Source organism: Paroedura picta, chromosome 5 (genome assembly GCF_049243985.1).
Source record: "Paroedura picta isolate Pp20150507F chromosome 5, Ppicta_v3.0, whole genome shotgun sequence".
Taxonomy (NCBI): domain Eukaryota; kingdom Metazoa; phylum Chordata; class Lepidosauria; order Squamata; family Gekkonidae; genus Paroedura; species Paroedura picta.
In genome coordinates, this window is record NC_135373.1 from 48,110,477 (window position 1) to 48,132,590 (window position 22,114).

The window sequence follows — 22,114 nt, forward strand, 5'->3', positions numbered from 1 at the left end:
GCTGCCAGTCCCCAGCCTCAAAAAGGTTGGGGACCACTGATATAGAGGATGGAGCAGAGTTGTTCTCTCTTGCCTCAGAGGGACGGACCAGAACCAATGGGATGAAATTAATTCAAAAGAAATTCTGTCTAAACCTCCGGAATAAGTTCCTGACAGTTAGAGTGGAACAGGCTTCCTCGGGTGGTGGTGGGTTCTCCATCTTTGTTAATTTTTAAACAGAGGCTGGATAGCCATCAGACAGAGAGGCTGATTCTGTGAAGGCTCAAGGGGGTGGCAGGTTACAGGGGATGAGCAATAAGGATGTGAGTGTTGTTAGTGCAGGGGGTTGGACTAGATGACCTATGAGGTCTCTTCCAACTCTATTATTCTATGATATGATTAGGGTTGCCAGCTCTGAAGACTTTGGGGGGTAGAACTGGGTGTGGGTGAATTTGGGGCAGGGAAGGACCTCAGTGGAGTATGATGCTATGGACTCTACTCTCCGAAGCAGCCACTTTCTCCAGCCTGGAGATGAGCTGTAATTCCAGGGATCCCCAGGTCCCACCTGGAGGCTGGCATCCCTAGCTAACGTTGACCTGTTTGCATAGAGTGTTATTGAATAATTCATCTCCTCGGGACTGCTGCAGATCCCCTTAACTCCCATGTTCTCATGATTCAAATATAGTTGCAGGGGAATGAACACCAAAGACCATCCCACTTGCGATAGCCGGGATGTGTGCCTCTTTGGATTGCTCTGGATTCCTTTCGCCCACAAACTGGGTGTGTGCTGAGATGACATCTAGAGCTCAGTCATCCGAGCAGGAGTTCACATACCAAGACAGATATCTGCTGACTCTGCAGTCCCAGTGCTCAAAGTGGAGGGACAAAGCAGTGGCAGGGGACCTCCTGTAGCAGGAAGCCTGTGGGGCGGGGGAGAGCCTTGCTTGCTGCTTCAGCCAGCCAGTCGTTTGCTGCTTGGTCAGCCAGTCTCTGGCTGACTATGGTGGCCAGAGGAGGCCAGGCATGAAAGGACAGGGAAAGCACAGACTTCCCCGTGGTCTCTCTCTCCTCTTTACAAGCTGTGGCTTTGTCTGGCCCCTCTCACAGTTGGCAGGCACTTTCTGCTAGCGATGCCAGTCCCAGGTTGGACCTGGGGATCCCCCACTTTTACAGCGCATCTCCAGGCGACAGGGTTCAGTTCAAAAAGGTTGAGAAATCTACAAATTATTATAATAAAGATATACTAAATGCACATTTTGTTGCACAGTGCTAAACAAGGTCCATAAAAAAACAATACATTAACACTGTAGTGGAAAACATGTGAAAACTCTTTGAGTAGCACATACAGTGCCAAAAAATATGCCACAGATACCAAAATGACTTGATTGAAGATCCCTACCAGAGAAACTACACTGGGTGGCTCTAAAACCTGCAGATCTAATGCATCCCGGTGCAAAAAGGCTAGACTACTCTGTTTTCTTTCCTGCAAGGGTCAAAAGGATTGTGAAAATGTTGCACAGCAAATATACTTTTTGTATAAGGTCGGTAAGCTTTAAGAATGAGAGTTTAATGTACAAGCATGAAAAGTATCAAACACTCTAATATCTTGTTTACTGCTATTTAAGGTGGCAGGATAAATCATTTCCTGTACTTTCAGGAGCTGTCACCCGAGCAGTTCTCCTGCTACATTTTATCCCAATATTACAAATATTAAAAAATAACAGCTTGTTTGGATTTATCCTTCCCCTACCATATATTAAAATCTTAAAAAAGAATATTTTGTGTTCACAACAAAAGAAACTGCATATGCACTTTTACTGACTTCTCCCCCCAAAAAACACATACAGTTTGATAGCAAAATGAGCTTCCTACAAGAAAGTGATCTCTTCTTGCTAAATGGTGGCTACAGGAAAAATAGTTAACCCTGCAGCTAGTATGTGTATTTGGCTTTATCAGCCTCAAAAACATATTTTTCCGGTTGGGCTTCTTACATGAATTTGAAATATCGCAATAACCATATCTGCCATCTTGGAAAATGGTGAAGTCCCAAAATGGAAATGTCTACCCCAAAAAATTCTAAAGCAGTAGTGTCCTTAAACATAAACAATAAAACTCTATGTATATATATTTCTATGTGCATATATTTTTTCCAAAAATGTAATTTGGAAGGGGCTTTTCAACTCTTTTTCACAGCTGCACCATTTCCAACAATTCTTTTCATTCTAGAATGCGGTAAAAGATCCCTTCCCTTCTAAGGTCCTCTTCGATTTCTGGAGAATCAGTTTTGTATAGTTTTGGAGTATCTGATTGAAAAGCTAAGAACCGCTATTATTGAACAATATGCCAAGCACTAAAAAAGATGACAGGGCCATTAGAAAAAGGCCAAATGGAGTAAACCCGAGTACCTTGTCTGCTCCATTTCAAGCCTCTTCCCTGAGGTAGTGAATGCTGTCTGTTGCCACAGGAGGGCACAGATGAAATGGAAGATTCCGCTTGTGTGCCTGAAGATGTGACAAGCTATATAATAGATCGAACAGGTGCAGAGCTGCGGATGCACAACCTGACTCTCAAACAGATGTGCATTGGGGGAATTCCTCTTTTAAAAAACACTCTCATTTGTTCAGAACGAGCAAAGGCAGGGTGGGAAGAAAATCAGAAGGTCTTTCTCCCTCCCCTCCCTGCCCCTGCTGAGCTACCTCATAGCTGCAAGTGCTTTTTATGGCCAGCCCTCAACGACACCGAAGAGTGCCCTAGAAGAACCCTGGTTTCCATAGGGGGGACAGCTTCTTGGTTTGGCTCATCCCGATCCCCACCCGTCAGTGGCTGGTCAGAGCCCTGGTGCCTTTTCCTCCTCCTCTTCCTTCTCTTCCCACTTAGCCTCCCAGCCTCCTGAGGCCTGCCCTACCCATCCACACTTCCCCGAACTGCCCGTTGCCCAGTTTCTTGATGAGCTGCAGCGAATCACGCGGGATCTCCCAAACATCTTTGGTTTTGACGGAAAGGTCTGCTAGCTTGGGCATCCCCTTGTGGCAGGGCACAGCCAGGCGGCAGCAGAGCCCCGCAGCTCTCTCTTGTCAAAGGAAAGGAAGGAGAGAGAGAGAGATCAAAAGAGAGAGAGAGAAAACAATGAAAGACCAGGCACAAATACTGCACAAAAGCCACCTGGGCTGGACTCATAAAATCTCCCCAATCAAGACATAAACCCTGTTGAGAAAAGGGTCCTGGGTGCTGTCACAAAATGGCTGGCATGGGAGGTGAAGGGTTATTCACAAAATGGCTGCCATCAGTAGGGCTGTTATAAATGTTGGGGGCCAAGCGTCATTTTACAGTGGAGACAACTGTTTCCAAACAGGGCCTCACCACAGATTCAAAAGTGATTCCTCCCGGGCTCGTTCGAAGCCCCTTTTGCATCACTGAGGCAGAGGAAAGCCAGGATTGGCTCTATGCTTTTGAGAAGAAGCCAGCAAATTGGTAGGCACCATCAGAGCAATCCGTGCATTATAGCAATTGCTCACCTTGTGGACTTTGGCTAGACCATCCAAGGCAATCCAGTGTCAAATGACCACTATAGCACAGCAGAAGGGCAATAGCCAAGGATGTAAGCCATAGATTGATGAACATAATGGCAGAGGCTCATGGTAACTGTAGTCCATTGACATCTGGGAGCGCCACAGTTTGGCCACCCCTGCCATAGAGGAAGTGATGAGTTTCCAGGATGTAACTACCAGTCTGGCATTTCTCTGATCTGGTGAACACACTTGGGCCTCCCCCAAGGGCCCTGAAGGGGCTTCCTGGTTGCAAATCCTCTTGCTGATCCCAGACCTTACCTATGTAATGCTGGACCAGCTGCTGCACAGTCTCAAACTGAGCCCGTGTGGTGATGTAATAGCCTCCGTTGTCCAGCTTCCGGATCTTATAGTGCTTGACGTGGTCGCCTTTCACCTCGTCCCAGTCACGGATAGACAGAGAATAGGCACCTGCCAGAAGGAAGAGGAGGGAAGGTCACGATCAAGGGAGTCTCACAAAGACACATTACAGGGTTTCTCACTGAAGGTGCTTTTTTCTGTCTGCATCGGCTATGGGTATGGGATGAAGGCCCCCCATCAACTTACGCAGTAGAATGAGAGTCAAAATGGAGGGAGCAGCGAGGACAACTCCAGCTTTCGTCCTCCTGATGATGCAAAATTAGTTCAGTGAGGAGAAATGTTCTAGTCTACCTTTTTTGTATGCCCTGCTTTTGGCTTTATTCAGCCAAAGAGAGCCATCTTGGTGTAGTGGTTAGGGGCAGCAGCCTCTAATCTGGCAAGCTGAGTTTGATTCCCCACTCCTTCCCTTGCAGCCAGCTGGGTGACCTTGGGCCAGTCACAGTCCTATCAGAGCTGTTCTCACACAGCAATCCTGTCAGAGCTCTCTCAGCTCCACATACCTCACAAGGTGTCTGTTGTGAGGAGAGGAAGGGAAGGCGATTGTAAGCCACTTTGAGACGCCTTCAGGTAATGAAAGGTAAAGGTAAAGGTATCCCTTGTGCAAGCACCGAGACATGTCTGACCCTTGGGGTGACACCCTCTAGCGTTTTCATGGCAGACTCAATACGGGGTGGTTTGCCAGTGCCTTCCCCAGTCATTACTGTTTACCCCCCAGCAAGCTGGGTACTCATTTTACCGACCTCAGAAGGATGGAAGGCTGAGTCAACCTTGAGTCGGCTGCTGGGATTGAACTCCCAACCTCATGGGCAGAGCTTTCAGACTGCATGCCTGCTGCCTTACCACTCTGCGCCACAAGAGATTCTCAGGTAATGAAAAGTGGGGTATAAAAACCAACTCTTCTTCATATATGTAATGGTCCAGGTGTAGCTTATACGCCACTTAGCTTGAAGGGATAGAGTTTAATTTACTACCTTAATTACCACTTTCTTCCTCAACAGGGACCGTTACTGTGTCCTCTTCACTGTAGCCCAGTGGGGTAGGTCACACGGGGAGGATGACTATTATTTATTTATTTATCGCGTGGCATGTGTGTTATTATAGCCGGGAATGTTTGGCAGCCAGGCAAGGCACGTCCGGAGGTGGTATGCCATTGTATAACATGGTTTATACAGATCGAGGAAGATCTTAGAAGCCAGCGACTGACTATCCATAGGGCCAAAACTACTGCCACCAATCACCAAGAGTAGAAACATATTATAAACAAGGCAAAAACTCCAGCGGCACCTATAGCAGTGTATTGTTGAGAGGGCAACTGTCGTGTGCCATGGGTGTCATGTGCCATGCCAACTTCTCCAGCTCCCTCCTGGAGCTCGGATGATTGATGGTGTTTGTGCCTGAGTCTAACTAAATTCATCAGTAGGATAGTAGGACTGTTGACCCTGGCTGATCAAGGGGATAAACTGAGTCAGTCATTTGTTGCCATCTTAGTTTAAATAATTTTAGAAACGTAATTTGGGCATCTATGGGTCCTATTGTATTTTATTCTTTTAATGTGTAAACCGCCGTGAGTCCAATTGGGAACGGTGGTATATAAACCCAAATAATAAATAAATATAAATAAATTTCCCCAGGGAAGTTCTCATCTGAATCTACTGTTTGCTTAAACTGTTGTCTTTATCTGGTATGTGCTTCTGAGGTTCTTCCTGTGCCATATAGTCCTTAACACTTATTCTGTGAACTGCCTGTTGGTATTTGGCCTCTGAAGTGAATCCTGTTTGACGTCCTAATTGCCCACTTGAAAGAACTGCTTTGCAGTTGAAAATCTTGCCTTAAGGCAAGAGAGCCTGTTTGTTTACCCATGAACAGAGAATGCCTCTTCAAGACTTGGAATTGAGAGATCTTGGAATCTCCAGGTTTCCCCTGGAAATCTCCAGAACTGGCCTAGCTCTCGTTTGTAATAAAAGCTTAAATTTGGATCCCTGGATCTCCTTGGTTTGTTTTTCTCATCCATCCTGTCATATATTCCCTGTCATGTAAGAAGATCATAGTCTGACGAAGAATGCTTGCACTTGAAAACTCACGCCCTGAATAAATCTTTGTTGGTCTTAAAGGTGCTACTGGACTCTGATCTTATTGTGCTGCTTCAGACCAACATGGCTACCCATATGAATCATCCATCCTGATATGCTGGTCATGGGACATGACAACAACCTGCTCCATCAATTGCCAGCTAAAGGATAAGAAGAAAGAGATGCCACTGTGTGCCTTCGCACCATGACCCCTAGTGGTCCTTGGAGGAACTCCATCCAAATCCTTGGAGGTCTCCCATCCAAATACTGGACTGATGTCAACTCTGCTTAGCTTCTGAGGTCAGACTGGTTTGGACTTGCCTGGGCTGAGAATGTTTCTGGCCCAAGGTCACTTGGCAGGCTTCCTTGTCAGAGTGGAAGACTTGATCAAGGGACTTCCACATCCTGCTCCACTTATTCTCAGGTCATATCCCAGTTTTACGGATCCCTTGAAGCTGACTCACTGAGCTAGACCCTTAGTCTATCAAGCTTAGAGGGGTCTTCTCTAACTGGCAGGTTGTGATTTTTCACAGCATTCTCACACATTATTGTTTTAACTGGAGATAACTGGGGATTGCATCTGGGTATTAAATCTGGCGACTGAATCAGCATGCAAAGCAGATTCCCTGCCACTAAGCCACACGCCAAGGCTATTTTAATGACACTCTGGTAGATCTCCTGATTGAAATTCCACCATCCAGGTGGAAGCATACTTGAGCTGTAGTGACCCCAGGAACCAGTAGATGGTGCAATAATGCAAGAATCAAAGCTCCTTTCTCCTCGTATAGATTCACATGAATAGCTGTGTTGGTCTGAAGCAGCACAATAAAATCAGAGTGCAGTAGTGCCTTTAAGACCAACAAAGATTTATTCAAGACGTGAGCTTTCGAGTGCAAGCACTCTTCGTCGGACTTTAGTTTACTAATGTAACAGGATTAACTTTTGCTTATATATTCTTACTGTTATGATAGTCAGTTCATAGTCTGAGGAAGAGTGCTTGCAACCTTGAATAAATCTTTGTTGATCTTAAAGGTGCTACTGGACTCTGATTTCTCCTGGTATGGCAGTGAAATCCTTGCCATCTGCCTTCAACGTGGTTTTGCTGTATTCAAAAAGTGTGATTCTTGTTAAATTGCACTTCTATTAACAAAGCACAAGAAAAAATTAAATACCGATTAGGGTTGGCACATTTAAGGTACTGCAGTGCCCCCCAGTGGAGAAAACCATGCCCCTGGAGCCACTTTGCGGCAGGGAAATTGCACTGGGGATGAGGGGAGAATGAACTCCCCCTCACACGTCCAGGTCCCACTCTTACAGTGCCTGGAAGTCCTCTGGCTGTGGGGAACTTGATCAGGTGTCCAAGTACACTATGTAGTTTTGCCCTGATTACTTGGGCACAACTAACAGGTTAAATGAGATCTCAAGATAATTGTTAGGTAGACTAGACCCACTATCTAAACCAGGTTTAGTCAACCTGTTGTCCTCCAGATGTTCATGGACTACAATTCCCATGGGCCCCTGCCAGCAAATGCTGGCAGGGGCTCATGGGAATTGTAGTCCACGAACATCTGGAGGACCTCAGGTATTAAATCTTGGGACTCCCCAGCTCCCTCTGCATTCCACTCCAATGTCAAATGCATGTGTTGGGTTCTCACCAGACACATACAGATAGTCCCACACACAGAGGAGGTTATAAAGGGCAGGAATATAGTTATATACTGCATTGTCCAAAGGCTGTGAAACACAGGAAGCAGAGCTGTAGTTATGAAATAACCCAAAATAGTCAAGGAAAGTGCTTGCAGCAGCAATAAAGTGGGCGATAACGCAAGCTCCAGGGTTCCCTAAGCAAGTGAACTGGCAAGAGAATCAAATAAGCGACTGTCAGAGAAAGTAATGGGTGTTGGAATCATAGAAGAGCCACAAAAGTTGTAGGATTGGAGGAGAATGACACTCCTCCAGGCAACAGGGACTGCTGTAGGCTGGAAAGGGAAGGAGAGGGAACAGAGTCCTCTACCTATCATCTTTTTGTCTTGCTCTTTCCCTTTATCTTAAGACGTTCTCCCTTCCTGTGCTTTATCTACCTGTAAGGAAAAAGGGAGTGATTGACCCAAAGTTGTCCCCTGATATTTCTGGCTGAATGAAAAGCTGATTATGGGTCACCCCAGCTCTCTGTCCATTGCACTTAGGGCTTTTATACACTGGTGTTTTCCTTCAGTTTCACTGTACATCCCCATTGCGGTTTCTATTTGTTCAGCTTATCACCCTGCTTTCCCTGCCCACGTGCATTTGGTTTATTTTTGGTTCTGCATTAATGTTTAGTTTGCTTTCGCTTTGCTGTTTCTCTTTTTTAGAAAGCTACTGTGATGATTTCACGCCTTGGTTTGCTCCCAAGGTGAAGGGAATTCAGAAGCATAAAGATTCCGTTGGATCCCTCCCCCTGCCCTTTTCCCATCTCTTAGAGGTCGCTTCTCCACTGCCCACATCGTGAACCATAGTATGTCTCTCCTTATTGGTCAATTTCACACAGAGTATTGTGGGTTTTTTTTGAAATTGCAAGGAAAGATTCTTCCAGTTGCATTTACTTTTGGGTATCCATCTCTGTTGAGCTTTTAGTAGTCTTCCTCCATTTCTGTACTACTAAGCATTTATTTTTAATACAATCTCATGTTATGTCTACTAACTTCTCATTTCATCATCAATGTAACCCCCTCAAAATACTGCAGGAGGGAGCAAGGGAGCGAAACACAGCTGAACCTGCATGGAGAACCCTCAACTCATCACCAAAACAGAAGGCAGCCCATTTCTAAAATTGTTCACTGTATGTCTTTTCTTTTCAGCAGCCTTAATTTCACATATTGATTCAAATTAGCCAGTCCTCAAATTGGAAGTGTTCTAGAGGCCATCTAGTCTAACCCTCTGGCCATTGCAGGAAATCTAAAACTAGAGCATCCCTTGAGAGACAGCTGTCTAATTTCTTCTGGAAGATCTCCAACCAGGGAAAGCTCAGCACCCACTTGGGAACTGCCTCCATTGCTGATCTTCTATTTTCTGTTTTTGCTGTGTTTTTAATCTTCTCTGGACTGTAAATGAGCATTCAGCTCTGCCATATGCTTGAATTTTGTTTTTTGCTTGCTATATGGATGTGTGAAAATTAAAAAGTATGCAAAATTTTAAAAAAGCCAAGATGATACGCAAAACCAAAAAAAGAAATTATTTTTAAAGCTTACTCTTCACGGCTGGTTTCACAGAACTACTTGTGTTATGTATCCATATTGTATAGGCTTTTTTGAATAAAGACTGTAACCTGGTATATAAACTCAACATCAATGTGTATGGATTGTGTATCAGATCGATGTGCTGATGCACACAGAACACTGGGGAAAGCTTACAACATGAAGGGGAAACCAGGGCATAGAAACAGAAAACGGTGTGCATATCAAGCAATCCCAGGTTCAGCTCGTGCAAGGGAGGAGTGAAATGAGAATGGGGTTTCGGGGGGTTACAATAAAGTATGAGAATTTCACGATCACCTCTATTACGAATTGCTTTCGGCAACGGTCCATTTAGCAGTCATTGCCATCTGAACCGTCATACAAAGACTTTCACCAGTAGATTCTACAGGCAGAAGCCCTACTCACTTGGCTACGTTTCGAATGTAAGTGCATACAGCTGTCTGGAACATGCATTCACTTTGCAAATGAAACTGGGGACCAGCACCTGGATAAACCCTGACCTGGATAGCCCAGGCTAGCTCAGTCGCTAAGAAGGGTCAGCCCTGGCCAGTATTTCAATGGGGGACCCTCCAAGGAATACCAGGGTCATGATGCAGAGGCAGGCAACGGCAAACCACCTCTGAACGTCTCTTGCCTTGAAAACCCCACCAGGGGGCGCTGTACATCAGCTGGGATTTGATAGCACTTCCCACCACCACCTAGATAAATGTTTGGTTTCAGTCACATGTTCAGCTGAACATGTGTTCCTCAAGCACACACAAAGAAAAATTAAGCACATACGTGGATTTCACATGCTTTGACTTGGAAACAGGGCCAGTGTATCCTTAACATACTTTTACCCTTCTAAATCTGTTGACTCGGTGGATTTAGAAGAGCGTAACTCTGCCTAGGATTGAACTGTTAGGCATATAAACCCACCCAGTTCCAGATGCGAAGACGTATTTCAAACACATCCAGCAGGCATCCTGTCTAAATGACACATTTTCCAGAGCTCTTTCAAAGCTACATAAGCAGATGTGGTGCGCTCCACTCTTATGTACACAAGAGCCATCATGTTGCAACTGACTCACGGTGACCCCTGCAAAGGGACTTCCAAATAAGAAGCACAAGTGATTTGCCATTGCCCTCCGCTACAGAGTTTTCCTCGGTGATGTCCCTTCCAAGTACCAACTCTGCTTAGCTTCCAAGATCGGAGGAGACTGGGCTATATCATGCTGCCTTCCTTCCCATACTCCACTCCTGGGGAACTGAAAATCTCAATTAAGCACTTGTGGGAACACCTGTTTGAAGGTAAACTCTACTGTCTCAGGCCATGAGGCTAAGGGGATTTTGACAAGTAATTCACATATGTACATTCTGAAGTGAGACTATACTAGTGATACAGTTAGGTAGTTTTAGATTCTGAATTTAATGGTCTTGACATTAAGTCATGCACACTGCAGATCTTGCATATTCTACCAGGCTTAACATCCCCGCCCCCCGAATTCTCCAAATCCACCGCCTTAATCCACATCTGGCTTCTCTTCGGTGGCTGCAGGGGGAGGGGGAAGAGCCACGCATCCCATCTGGAATTCCAGTCCAAAAACTCTTAACACCCTTCCTTCTTGTCCATTGTCTCAATACAAGAGAGGCCCTTAAGCTGTTGCCAGCATAGTAGAACCCAGAAGCTTGTCCTGGAGGTTAGAGAGAAAAGAACTCAAGTACCTTTGGTGGTCTCGCTCTCACGGATGAGGAAGGTTCCTCGGGGGCTGCCATGGCACAAGAGCTGCCTCTCTGCATCCTTGCGGCCAATTTTCCCAAAGTACCACCTGGAGAAGAAGACGTACATGTGAATGCATGAAGCTGCCCTACAGTGACTCAGAGAGCTGGTCCTTTCCTTCAGTCTCTGAATCAGGACCCCAGCGATGGAGAATTCAGCCTGCTCTAATTGGCATGACCTCATCCTAGGCTCCATGTCTTGCATGTGATGGAAGGCCAGGAATTAGATTATTAAAATCCATGAAGTTGTGCTATGGCTTGGTACTCACTTCTTTCACTGGCAGCAGCTCTCCAGGGGCCTGGTGTCTCCCCCCCCCCCAAATTGCCTTCTACCTGACCCTTTAGAAATGCCTCCTGGGGCTCAAACCTGCAAAACTTTTGCATAAAAAGCAGATGCTCTGCCACCAAGCCACAGCCCCTTGTTAAGTTACTGAACATATCAAATTGTCTCCTACTGAGTCAGACAATTGGTCTACCAAGGCTCCTCCAACTGGTAAGTGCTTTCCAAAGTCTCGGAGGACTAATTGACTCCTTTAAAAGCAGATTCCAAGGATTAAACTAGGGATATTGTGAAAGCAAAGCAGATGCTCTGCCAGTGAACCACGCCCTAACCCACATATATGTACACCATGAGATTTTAAACGCAGAACAGAGAAAGGGTAGAGCCTGCCTCATTAGCCACCTAAATGGAAAACTGACAGTGCAATCCTATGCCAAGTTACTCCAGCCTAAGCACATTGAAATCAAGGGGCTTAGACTGGAACAACTCTGTGTAGGACTGCAGCACAACACAGCTGTTGTAACCGAGGCCTTTGCTGAGCATTAACTTTGACCCGGTCAGATGAGGAACTGACCCAGTCAGATGACCCGGTCAGATGAGGAACTGCAGCAATGAATGCAAAAGGGACTCTGAAATGGGCTCGGAATTAATAAAGTCCAGGTTCACATAAGCAGGACATTGCGGCATAAAGATGGACTACACTGGGCCACAGATGGAGAACAATGTTTTGGGAAGGTTCCCCCATCTTAAAATCTCCTTACAAAACCCATGCAAAAAGAAAAAGGAGGGGGCAGAGCCATTCTTCCTGCCCAGCTAGTTTTCTATATGCAGTTACAATAGAATTAGAAAATAAGTGTAGAGATAGTCTGTTCTCTGTCTGCGATGCTAGAGAGCATATCAGATGGTGCTGAACTGGGTAAATGAATCAATGACCTAGCTTTGCTTTTATTAACAGGGTGCAAGATCACGCCTCCTAGAGCACTAAGGCCTTTTTCTTGAATGCATAGGGGAGACTCCTTGAATAAATGCATGGATATTTTTGGAAAACACAAACATCCTGCCTGCCAGGGGCTACCCTACTTACTCTTCTGCTTGGATTGAGTCCACCGGTGCCACGTAATTGCTAGGAATGTAACCCGTTGCTCCTGTGCTCAGAGACCTGGCCTCCCACCAGTCTCCCTCTCTGGCAAAACAGAAGAAAAACACAAAACCACATTAATTAATTCACTTAACTTTATTTTTGTAGCCTGCCCTTTCCATTTGGCTCAGAGTAGGTAACAACAAGAAATATACAAAATAACAAACTTTATATATAATTAAAATAGTTGCTATATAAGTTTAAATTAAAATTATATTCTTAAAGCTAGCTCGGTGAACTGGTTAAGAGCGGCGGCCTCAAATCTGGAGAACTGGGTTTGATTCCCTGCTCCTCCATATGCAACCAGTTGAGTGACCTTGGGCCAATCACAGTTCTGTTAGAGCTGTTCTCACACAGCAGTTCTGTCAGAGCTCTCTTGGCCACACCTAACTCACAAGGTATCTGTTGCACGGAGAAGAAGGGAAGGCAATTGTAAGGTGCTTTGAGATTCCTTTGGATAGTAAAAAGCAGGGTCTAAAAACAGCTCTTCTTCTAAAAGCTGCTTCCTAACAAATGGGCTTATTTATGTTTGGTGGATTGATATTTTGTGGATGGGATTCTCAAGCATGGAGGCCAGCATTTTCTTGATGTTCATTTCCTGCATTCAACCATAGGCCTGGCAGAACAGCTCTGTCATACTGAAAGTCTTGAAGGTCCCAGAGGCCCCTCATCTCACAAGGGAGAAGATTCCATATGAAGCCAGCTAATCTTTCAAGCTGCCTTTGCTTCTACACCAGAGCACCCTCTTTGAAAACTGTAACTCTGGCCTCTCTGGGATATCTCTTGGTTAGGAACGTGAACAGGATCCTCACTGCATGGCAGCAGTTTCAGTGCTGGACTAAGAATCAGGAGGCCAGATTCAAGTCAGCCATGAAGCTCACTGGGTGACTCTTTCTCTCTCAGCCTATCCTACCTCAAAGTATTGTTGTAAGGGAAAATGGAAGTAAAAGGAGCATGTCATGCCATCCAGGAAACCTTGGGAGGAAGGATAGGATAAAAATAGCAACAGAACAATAATAATGTTGCTGGAACGGGGCCATCCTATGTCTCCCTGCTGCCTTGTGAAGCTGCAAGCTGTGTAACAAGAGAGCAAAATTTATGCAGATAAAGTCAACTTGCAGCTTTTGAGCATCTGAAGAAGATATAGGTGCTTATGAGGCAATCTATAGGAGAAGGATTCGGAAAATGGTTCTTCCCTCACCCAGGAGTGAGGGTGTTGGCTCAGCCCCTGCCAAGAATCAAGAAAAGGGAGCCAGTGTGGCATCATTAGAAAACTGCCAGTTTGGGAGACTCGAGTTCCAACTGGCCCTCTGCCAGGGCAGCCTGCTGGGTGTCTTTCAGTGGAATCTACCTCACAGGGTGGTGGTTGTAAGGACAGCATGAAGGAGAGGCAAACAATGCCGTAAGCCACCGGGGAGGAAAGTGGTATATAAATATATCTAAAATAAATAAATATAAAAAGAAAATATAGCCCTGCTCCATTGCACTGGCACTTCCCCTGGCTTATGTGGTCCCCCCTCCCACCTGTGAAGGCACAGAGCTCACATGTGGGCAAGGCATGCTGGGAATACTGATTTGGAAGACATTTCTTCCAGACTGACTGGGGAAGGATGGGTGACTTTTCATGCATTCTGAGACATGTACCGAGGGTGGCCATGTATCCCATCTCACCCACACTAGAGTCATGTGCAAGTTCCAGATGAACACATGTACGCGCCTACAAGGGGGAAGTCTTTCACATTTCTACCGACATTTGTTTGAACGCCCCAAGCTGCTAGCCATTTATTGTATAATCACACAAATGGGACTGCGCAGTTGGGTGCTAATACAGTGGCCTTTAAACCCTTGGGCAGGACACTCAAATGGGTCATGGGGCCCTAAAGGTTGATTCTGAAGACCCTCAAGAGTTGCCTTCTTGGGTGCCTCTTGGGAAGACCTGCTGCTTGTGCACATGCATAGAGAGAAAGGATGCTCTGCTTCCTGCCAGTTTGCATGCCCACTGAAGGGCAAGGCAGGACGGCAAGAGGAAGTCCCTTGGCAGCAGAGAGGAAGAGGATTCCTCCATGGGACCAACTTTCAGCCAATTTCTCCCTATGATCCATTCCACAGCACTTTCCCTGACTCTCTCCAGTTGTCGCTCACTGTCCGGGCCTTGACATTTGAGGAGGTCATACCCCAGCTCGTCATCTTCCTGTAATAATGCTGATGTCACATCCTGTCAGCTAAGCGGGACCTGAGTCTGTGAAGCTTGAAGACCTACTAGGTTAGCTTCCCCTCCAATTCAGAGTGGAGATCAAGGAACTCACGTGTTGTTGATGATGTTGAACTTCTCTCCTTTCATAAACGTGAGATCGTCCTCGGTTCTGGCTTCGTAATCGTACAAGGCAACGAAAAAGGTCACTCCTCCACCTGCAGGACATTAGCCTTAGGGAAGTGAGAGCCTAGCAGCAGGCACATCCGAAATTCTGCTCCAAGGGGCATGTCTGGGGCTGCCAGTTCTGGGTTATTAAATACCTGGAGATTTTGGGGGTGGAGCCAGGAGTGGGTGGGGAGCCTAATGCTATGGAATCCACCCTTCAAAGCAGCCATTATTTCCAGGGGAAGTGATCACTTTAGTCCAGAGATGAGCTCTAATTCAAGAAGATCCCCAGGCCCTACCTGGAGGTTGGCATCTCTAGGCACACCCACTACTGTTCCCCAGATAAACTGAGTCACAGTCAGTACCACCCACCCAGGTTTCCATTCAGCTGGATTTAAAAGAATAATTTAAGCACACAGACAAAAAAAGCAACCCAAAGGGATGCTCAGTTTATTCCCCCCACACACAGAGACAGCTGGTACACCCATACCCCCGCTGCCAAAATCTGTAAGCACATCTAAGATTTTTTTCCTCTTTGAAAGAAAGAAAAAGAGGACTAGAAGAACGGAAACAGAGAGGCAGTATTCATTGTCCTTCACTACTTTCTCCCCAGCTGCTTAAAGAAGCACACTTGCCCCTTCTGAAACCTCACATGCCCCATCTGCCCTAAAGCTCAGCTCCCCCCACATACGTTGTTTTACAAACTGCAGCCGCCTGCAAATTAAGACTGCATTAACGGCATCCACCTACAACACCATCCGACCACACCACCTGGGTATGAAGGAACAGGGGGGGGGGGGCAGAAAGGCAGCTCCCTGAATCCAAACCCTCCCCAGCCACAGGCCAACCTGGGAGACTGACCTGCAACCACGGCTCCATGCGGATGTGCTGACGGGGTGGGATAGAGGCCAGAACATGGAAGGAAGGCAGGAGTCGAAGGCCCCGGGGTCCCCGGGAAGTTGTTGAAATCTGGGATGCGCGTGAAGTTGTTGGAGGAGTTCTGTGGAGTGGGATCGGGGTTGTAGCAGGAGTCAGAGGGCGGGTTGGCTGCCCCGTCGCTGCCATTGCTCTGGTTTTTGCTTACCCACTTCTTTTTGCATTGCACACAACCCATTGCTGGGTGGCCCCTATGGAAAGAGAAAAGAGCAAGAAGAGGGAGGCTTTAGAAGAAACAGAAGCAGAGGTCAGGGGGAGGTCTCTCAGGGGTTGGCTGGCCCTGTCACTCCTGCAGCACCATCACCTACACCACAGCCTTCCTCAATGGTTCTGAGGCACAAATGTTCCCCACTCTGCCATGAAAGCTTGTTGGACAACCAGGGACAGTCATTCTGTCTCAGCATAACCTACCTCGCAGGGTGATAGTTCTGAGGATTAAATAGGAGACAGGGAGAACAAGTCCACATTGGGGAGAAATGGGGAATATAACTATGTCACTCAATCTTTCCTGTTTTGGAAGCCATCTGGAGAATGACAGTGATTGCTGGTTGCTGGATTTAGCTTTGGCAGCTATAGGATTTATTTTCTGAAGTTCCAGCAAAGCCAGTAGCTAAGCATTTTAACCAGCCTGATCACCCCATCAAAGACCTCAGAGCAGTTCCCCTCAGCCGTTTTCAGATAGATGATAGTCTGACCTCTGTTGTGGGGAAGATAATGGAGCAGATATTAAAGGGAGCGATCTGCAAACATCTGGAGGACAATTTGGTGATCCAAGGAAGTCAGCATGGATTTGTCTCCAACAGGTCCTGCCAGACCAACCTGGTTTCCTTTTTTGACCAAGTAACAGGTTTGCTGGATCGGGGAAATTCGGTTGATGTCATTTACTTGGATTTTAGTAAAGCTTTTGACAAGGTTCCCCATGATGTTCTGATGGATAAATTGAAGGACTGCAATCTGGATTTTCAGATAGTCAGGTGGATAGGGAATTGGTTAGAGAACCGCACTCAAAGAGTTGTTGTCAATGGTGTTTCATCAGACTGGAGAGAGGTGAGTAGCGGGGTACCTCAGGGCTCGGTGCTTGGCCCGGTACTTTTTAACATATTTATTAATGATCTAGATGAGGGGGTGGAGGGACTACTCATCAAGTTTGCAGATGACACCAAATTGGGAGGACTGGCAAATACTCCGGAAGATAGAGACAGAGTTCAACGAGATCTGAACACAATGGAAAAATGGGCAAATGAGAACAAGATGCAATTTAATAAAGATAAGTGTAAAGTTCTGCATCTGGGTCAGAAAAATGAAAAGCATGCCTACTGGATGGGGGATACGCTTCTAGGTAACACTGTGTGTGAACGAGACCTTGGGGTACTTGTGGACTGTAAGCTAAACATGAGCAGGCAGTGTGATGCAGCGGTAAAAAAGGCAAATGCCATTTTGGGCTGTATCAACAGAGGCATCACATCAAAATCACAAGATGTCATAGTCCCATTGTATACGGCACTGGTCAGACCACACTTGGAGTACTGTGTGCAGTTCTGGAGGCCTCACTTCAAGAAGGACGTAGATAAAATTGAAAGGGTACAGAGGAGAGCGACGAGGATGATCTGGGGCCAAGGGACCAAGCCCTATGAAGATAGGTTGAGGGACTTGGGAATGTTCAGCCTGGAGAAAAGGAGGTTGAGAGGGGACATGATAGCCCTCTTTAAGTATTTGAAAGGTTGTCACTTGGAGGAGGGCAGGATGCTGTTTCTGTTGGCTGCAGAGGAGAGGACACGCAGTAATGGGTTTAAACTTCAAGTACAACGATATAGGCTAGATATCAGGAAAAAGTTTTTCAGTCAGAGTAGTTCAGCAGTGGAATAGGCTGCCTAAGGAGGTGGTGAGCTCCCCCTCACTGGAAGTCTTCAAGCAAAGGTTGGATACACCCTTTTCTTGGATGCTTTAGGATGCTTAGGGCTAATCCTGCGTTGAGCAGGGGGTTGGACTAGATGGCCTGTATGGCCCCTTCCAACTCTATGATTCTATGATTCTATGATTCTATGAATGGAAGGTTAATTGGAAGAACACAATTCAGAAACTACTGTCCTAGGCCTAAACAAGATCCTAGCCCAGCCTAATACCATATTTTTGAAATGACTCAGGCAAGTCCCAGTTTAAACAGAACAAGACCCTGCCCTAAGCCAGCCAGAGGCACCGGGTGCCAAAACACCACTCAGGAAACAACACTGTGGTGTGAATATAGGATAAGGAATCTGGTTGGAAAGATTCCTTGTCAAGTACTTTAATGCTGAGTGAGTTGCCACTCTGGGACATGCTTTACTTTTAAAATGTATATTTCTGTTCAGGGGTGTACTGCAAAGAAAGGAAAAAAGAATTTAAAGAGTATCTTGATTTGATGGCTAGACATCATTATGTTCTGAAGAATAACTGTATGGCGTCTCAAAAATGGGAGCTGTCCCTCTCCTCAAAATGGCATTCCAACCTGCAAAACTGATTATAAAGCACTTTAATTTTGCAGTACTGTATATGAGTGAAAAGCAAGACTTGGGGCACATGTGGATCACTGATGCTCTGCAGCTGTGCATGTGCAAGGGAAAGGGAAGGTGCATGACTCAACATGAAGGAAGGGAGGATTAAAGGGCATTTGCCAGCTTTGTTCTTCTCAAGGACTGTCAGTGTTTCACACTCTCTCTTCCTGCCACATGCTGGTTGCATGGCAACATGTCTGGTATACCAGCCAAAGAAAGCCATATGTAACCGGAGGCATGTTGGAAGCCTAAAGACCAGCATATCACGGATGGAGGTGGCTTCAGAAGGGTCCACAGGGTGTACAATGACATCCTCCCCCTCTGCACCACCATGAGTCCTGTTCGTATAGGGCAGGAGGCCCTGGGACTTCCAAATGACCAGCAAGGTCACCTAGCAAAAGAGCAGGACGCAAAGTCAACCTTTTCCCCAAGCCCCAACCGATGAGAGATGCTGTAAATAGGTCTTCTGCATGGGGAGAGGCTAGGGAGGAGGGGCTTCCCCCCCCCACGCAGGGCATGGAAGTGTTGCCACCCACACAAGCATGCCAGGCCCTGTTGTCGCTGCCATGGAAACTCCCAGGAGGAGAAATGGCTATGGCAGCCGAGGCCCTGAGCCCACTGAGAGAGAAAAGCAAGGAATTCATCAGGCTTCTCACACTGTTCTTGTAGGCCCTTCCCGTCCTGACCAAATAAAGCGAGAAGAGCCGAGCTGTGCCCAGACAGCGCCTTAGGCAGAGTCTGATGCTTCAAGAAACAGAGGGAGGAAATCAGCAGACGGGAACAGCACACACGCAGGAGAGGGGGTGCATCTCTTAATTCGCAGTGACAGGGACCTCTGAGCCACCTGCCATTGACAGCCCTGGGTTAGTGGGACAGTTGAGAGCCAGTGCAATGGGCGGGGAGAAGCAGAGAGAAGAGCGCTGTCACTGGTCCCTCTTTGGCCTGCGCTGAAAATCCTTGACTATGTCAGGGGATGTAGCTTAAAAAACAGAGACTGGGGCAGGCATTACAAGTCTCAAGGGGCCTCTGCAGCATGCTCACAGAGAGGCATGATGGTGGGTTTCCATGTGTGCAGCACCTTTTATGCATTAAGTTCACTTCCTGCATTATAGTTGTTGTAATATGGGGAAGATAATATCCCTTTGTTCAAGGAGAAGACAGGATGTTTCTTTCCTTCCTTCTGTTCCTTCCAGATGCTCCCTGAATGAATCCCCACTGTATACTGGTGGGGAAAAGCAAGCAGGGAAGAAAGGGTTAAGCATCTGCCTGCCACTGCTCTGTTGTAAGGCCACCCCTCACTCCCCCGCCCCAGAGAGGCCTGAACTGGGCTCTCCCGCCAAAGATGTCATTTCAGCCTCCAAGATGGAGTGTTTCAGAGGTGCGCTGTCAGCCAATACTCCCGGCCGTTTCCCCACCCTGCTTATGATGGGAATTCTTCACTATAAGTCATAGCAAGTTGGCTAGGCCAATGCAGATGACCAAAGCAACAAAACTGGGCCACCCACTGATCAGGCAGGAATCTGTGTCTACTCAGAGAAAACAGAGTTTAAAAAGGGAGGGGGAAAACAGTAAAAATTGGTCTGATGCAGAATAAATACTCCCTAGAAGAGACAGAATGTTGAGAGCAAATGAGTATTAACTCAGAAACAAGAAGAAAAGGCAGTGAGCTTAAGCCCCTGGGCTCAGGATGTTTTGAGAAGTTGGACGGGATATCCAGATTCTTGAAATTCCTTGCAGGTCCCCTGCCTGCCACTATATTGATAACAAAAGCAACAATACTGGTCCACCCACAATCAAAGTAGGAGTCTCAATATACTTGGAAGACTTCACAGTTTTGCAGACAAATATGACTCTGGTTGAGGGGGTAGAGATGACGCCAAACTGGGAGGAATAGCAAACACCCCAGAAGACAGAGTTCAATAAGATAGGAACATGCTGGAAAAGTGGGCAAATGAGAACAAGATGCAATTCAATAAGTGCAGAGTTCTACAGCTGGGGCCTGAAAATGAGAAGCATGCATAATGGATGGGAGATATATTGCTAGACAGCAGTATCTGTGAACAAGATCTTGGGGTACTTGTGCATGGAAAGCTAAATATGAGCAGACAGTGTGATGCGGCAGCAAAAATGCCAAATGTGGTCTTTGGCTGTATCAACAGAGGCAACACATTGAAACTGCAAGATGTCATAGTCCTGCTGTATACCAAATTGGTCAGACTGCACCTGGAGTATTGTGTGCAAATATACATACGCACATTCACATATATATGGAAGGCAAAGGGGGCTGGGCAGGAGAAGATGCAGATAGTAGTAGGAAAAAACCGTCATGAATTCTGAGCTTCCTCATTGGTTAACTGTAAATTGCCTCCTTCCAAGGGAAGGGGGAGAAATCACGGTTTCTGAAGATTCTTAAACCGCGGGGCAAGCAGGGATTGCATTCAGCTCTGTTCCTTATGAGCCAGATTTTTGTGTAAAAGATTTGTTATTTTGCAGGACTTTAGGAAGGCAAAGTGGCATTTTTCACAACTGCAGAAACTGTTCCAATCTGTTCATGATAATTTATACAAATCATCCTTTTTGCTCTCCATCTGACACCGTGACTGAAGCAATGTGGTAACTGTGTTTCTTATCCACTGATTATTTTTGTACTTACCAAAATGGTACTTCAGGTCAGTGCTGCGGAGCCATGGCTTTGGCTGAGTGAGAACAAACGCCTAGAGAAGGAGACACAGAAACAGGCACACTGAGAAGGTAGAAACCAATAAGCACATCCTTCTACGTTGTCACATCATATTGGTAAGAGCGCATATGCTCCCAGTGGCCCTTGTTTACCAGAGACAGCTCTGATTTTCACTACTGATCACTAATGGTTCCAGCTTGGTGTAGTGGTTAAGATTTGTGGCCTCTAATCTCTTCCACTTGAAGCCAGTTGGGTGACCTTGGGTCAGTCACAGTTCTCTCAGAGCTCTCTCAGCCTTACCTACCTCACAGGGTGTCTGTTGTGGGGAAAGAAAGGGTAGGCGATGGTAAAGCCATGTTGAGACTTCTTTGGGTAGTAAAAAGCAGGATAGAAAACCCCCACCTTTCCTTCTTCTTTTAAAGACCATGAGCAGTCTGAAAGCTAGTTGTTTATTTGAGGGGGATGCAGCCTTCTTGCCACACCTGTGGCAATTTCCCTGGTTTTCTCAGTTGGGGATAGAATGAGACACAGATAAAATATTTTGAAAAACTGTCTATCTACCTGAATTGACTGTCAAAGTTACATTGAGATTTTATGTCTCAAATGGAAAGGGAAAACAAGGAAGGAAAAACAATTGGTGCAGAAGGAAAAGAATCTTTAATGACTGAACAATACCTACATGTTCTACGTGTAGCTCTGTCAGGGGGCATTTACTTTCAGATTCTTTTGGATTTTGTTCTCATAAATACACTTAAGCAGAAGAATAAATATTCCCCAGAATATTCCTTCTGCACCAAGTGTTTCTTTTTCTTCGTTTTGCCTTTACTCTTCAAACGCAAAGGAGGGGGGACCACTTCACTTGATAAGTGCACCATTCTCCAGCACATGGGATTCTAGCTGCCAGTTCCCCCTACGATCCCCTGGAATTACAGCTCATCTCCAGGCAACAAAGATCAACTCCCCTGGAGACAATGGCTGCTTTGGAGGATGGACTGGAGGAGGTGGGGTAAGCATGCTTCCCCTCAGTCCTTTCTCACCACTGTGGAAGGACCTCATGAGCATGAGAATCCCACATGGGGAGGAAAGGAGCATTATACTCCACTGAGGTCCCTCACAGCCCCAAATCCTGGCCACTCCCAGCTCCACCCCCAAACCCCCAGGTATTTCTCAACCCAGAACTGGCAACCCTAGAGTCTTCTTTCATAACCAGTCCAGGAATGAAAAT

At 46.3% G+C, this 22,114-nt stretch overlaps 1 protein-coding gene across 3 annotated transcripts in view; it reads right to left on the reverse strand.

Annotated features, from left to right (window-relative positions):
• Nucleotides 1-22,114, reverse strand: part of FGR (FGR proto-oncogene, Src family tyrosine kinase) — a 74,985-nt gene that overhangs the window by 16,134 nt on the left and 36,737 nt on the right. For 2 of the 3 annotated variants that reach the window (XM_077337765.1, XM_077337764.1), the window contains exons 2-7: nucleotides 20,863-20,923; nucleotides 15,604-15,869; nucleotides 14,690-14,792; nucleotides 12,330-12,428; nucleotides 10,912-11,015; nucleotides 3,807-3,956 (exon numbers count right to left, since the gene is read on the reverse strand). In XM_077337765.1, coding sequence (XP_077193880.1) covers nucleotides 3,807-3,956; nucleotides 10,912-11,015; nucleotides 12,330-12,428; nucleotides 14,690-14,792; nucleotides 15,604-15,856 — 709 coding nt within the window. In that variant the 5' untranslated portion in view covers nucleotides 15,857-15,869; nucleotides 20,863-20,923. Of the gene's footprint in view, nucleotides 1-2,884; nucleotides 3,050-3,806; nucleotides 3,957-10,911; nucleotides 11,016-12,329; nucleotides 12,429-14,689; nucleotides 14,793-15,603; nucleotides 15,870-20,862; nucleotides 20,924-22,114 lie in introns of all 3 variants that reach the window. The other variant, XM_077337763.1, reaches the window with a different exon arrangement.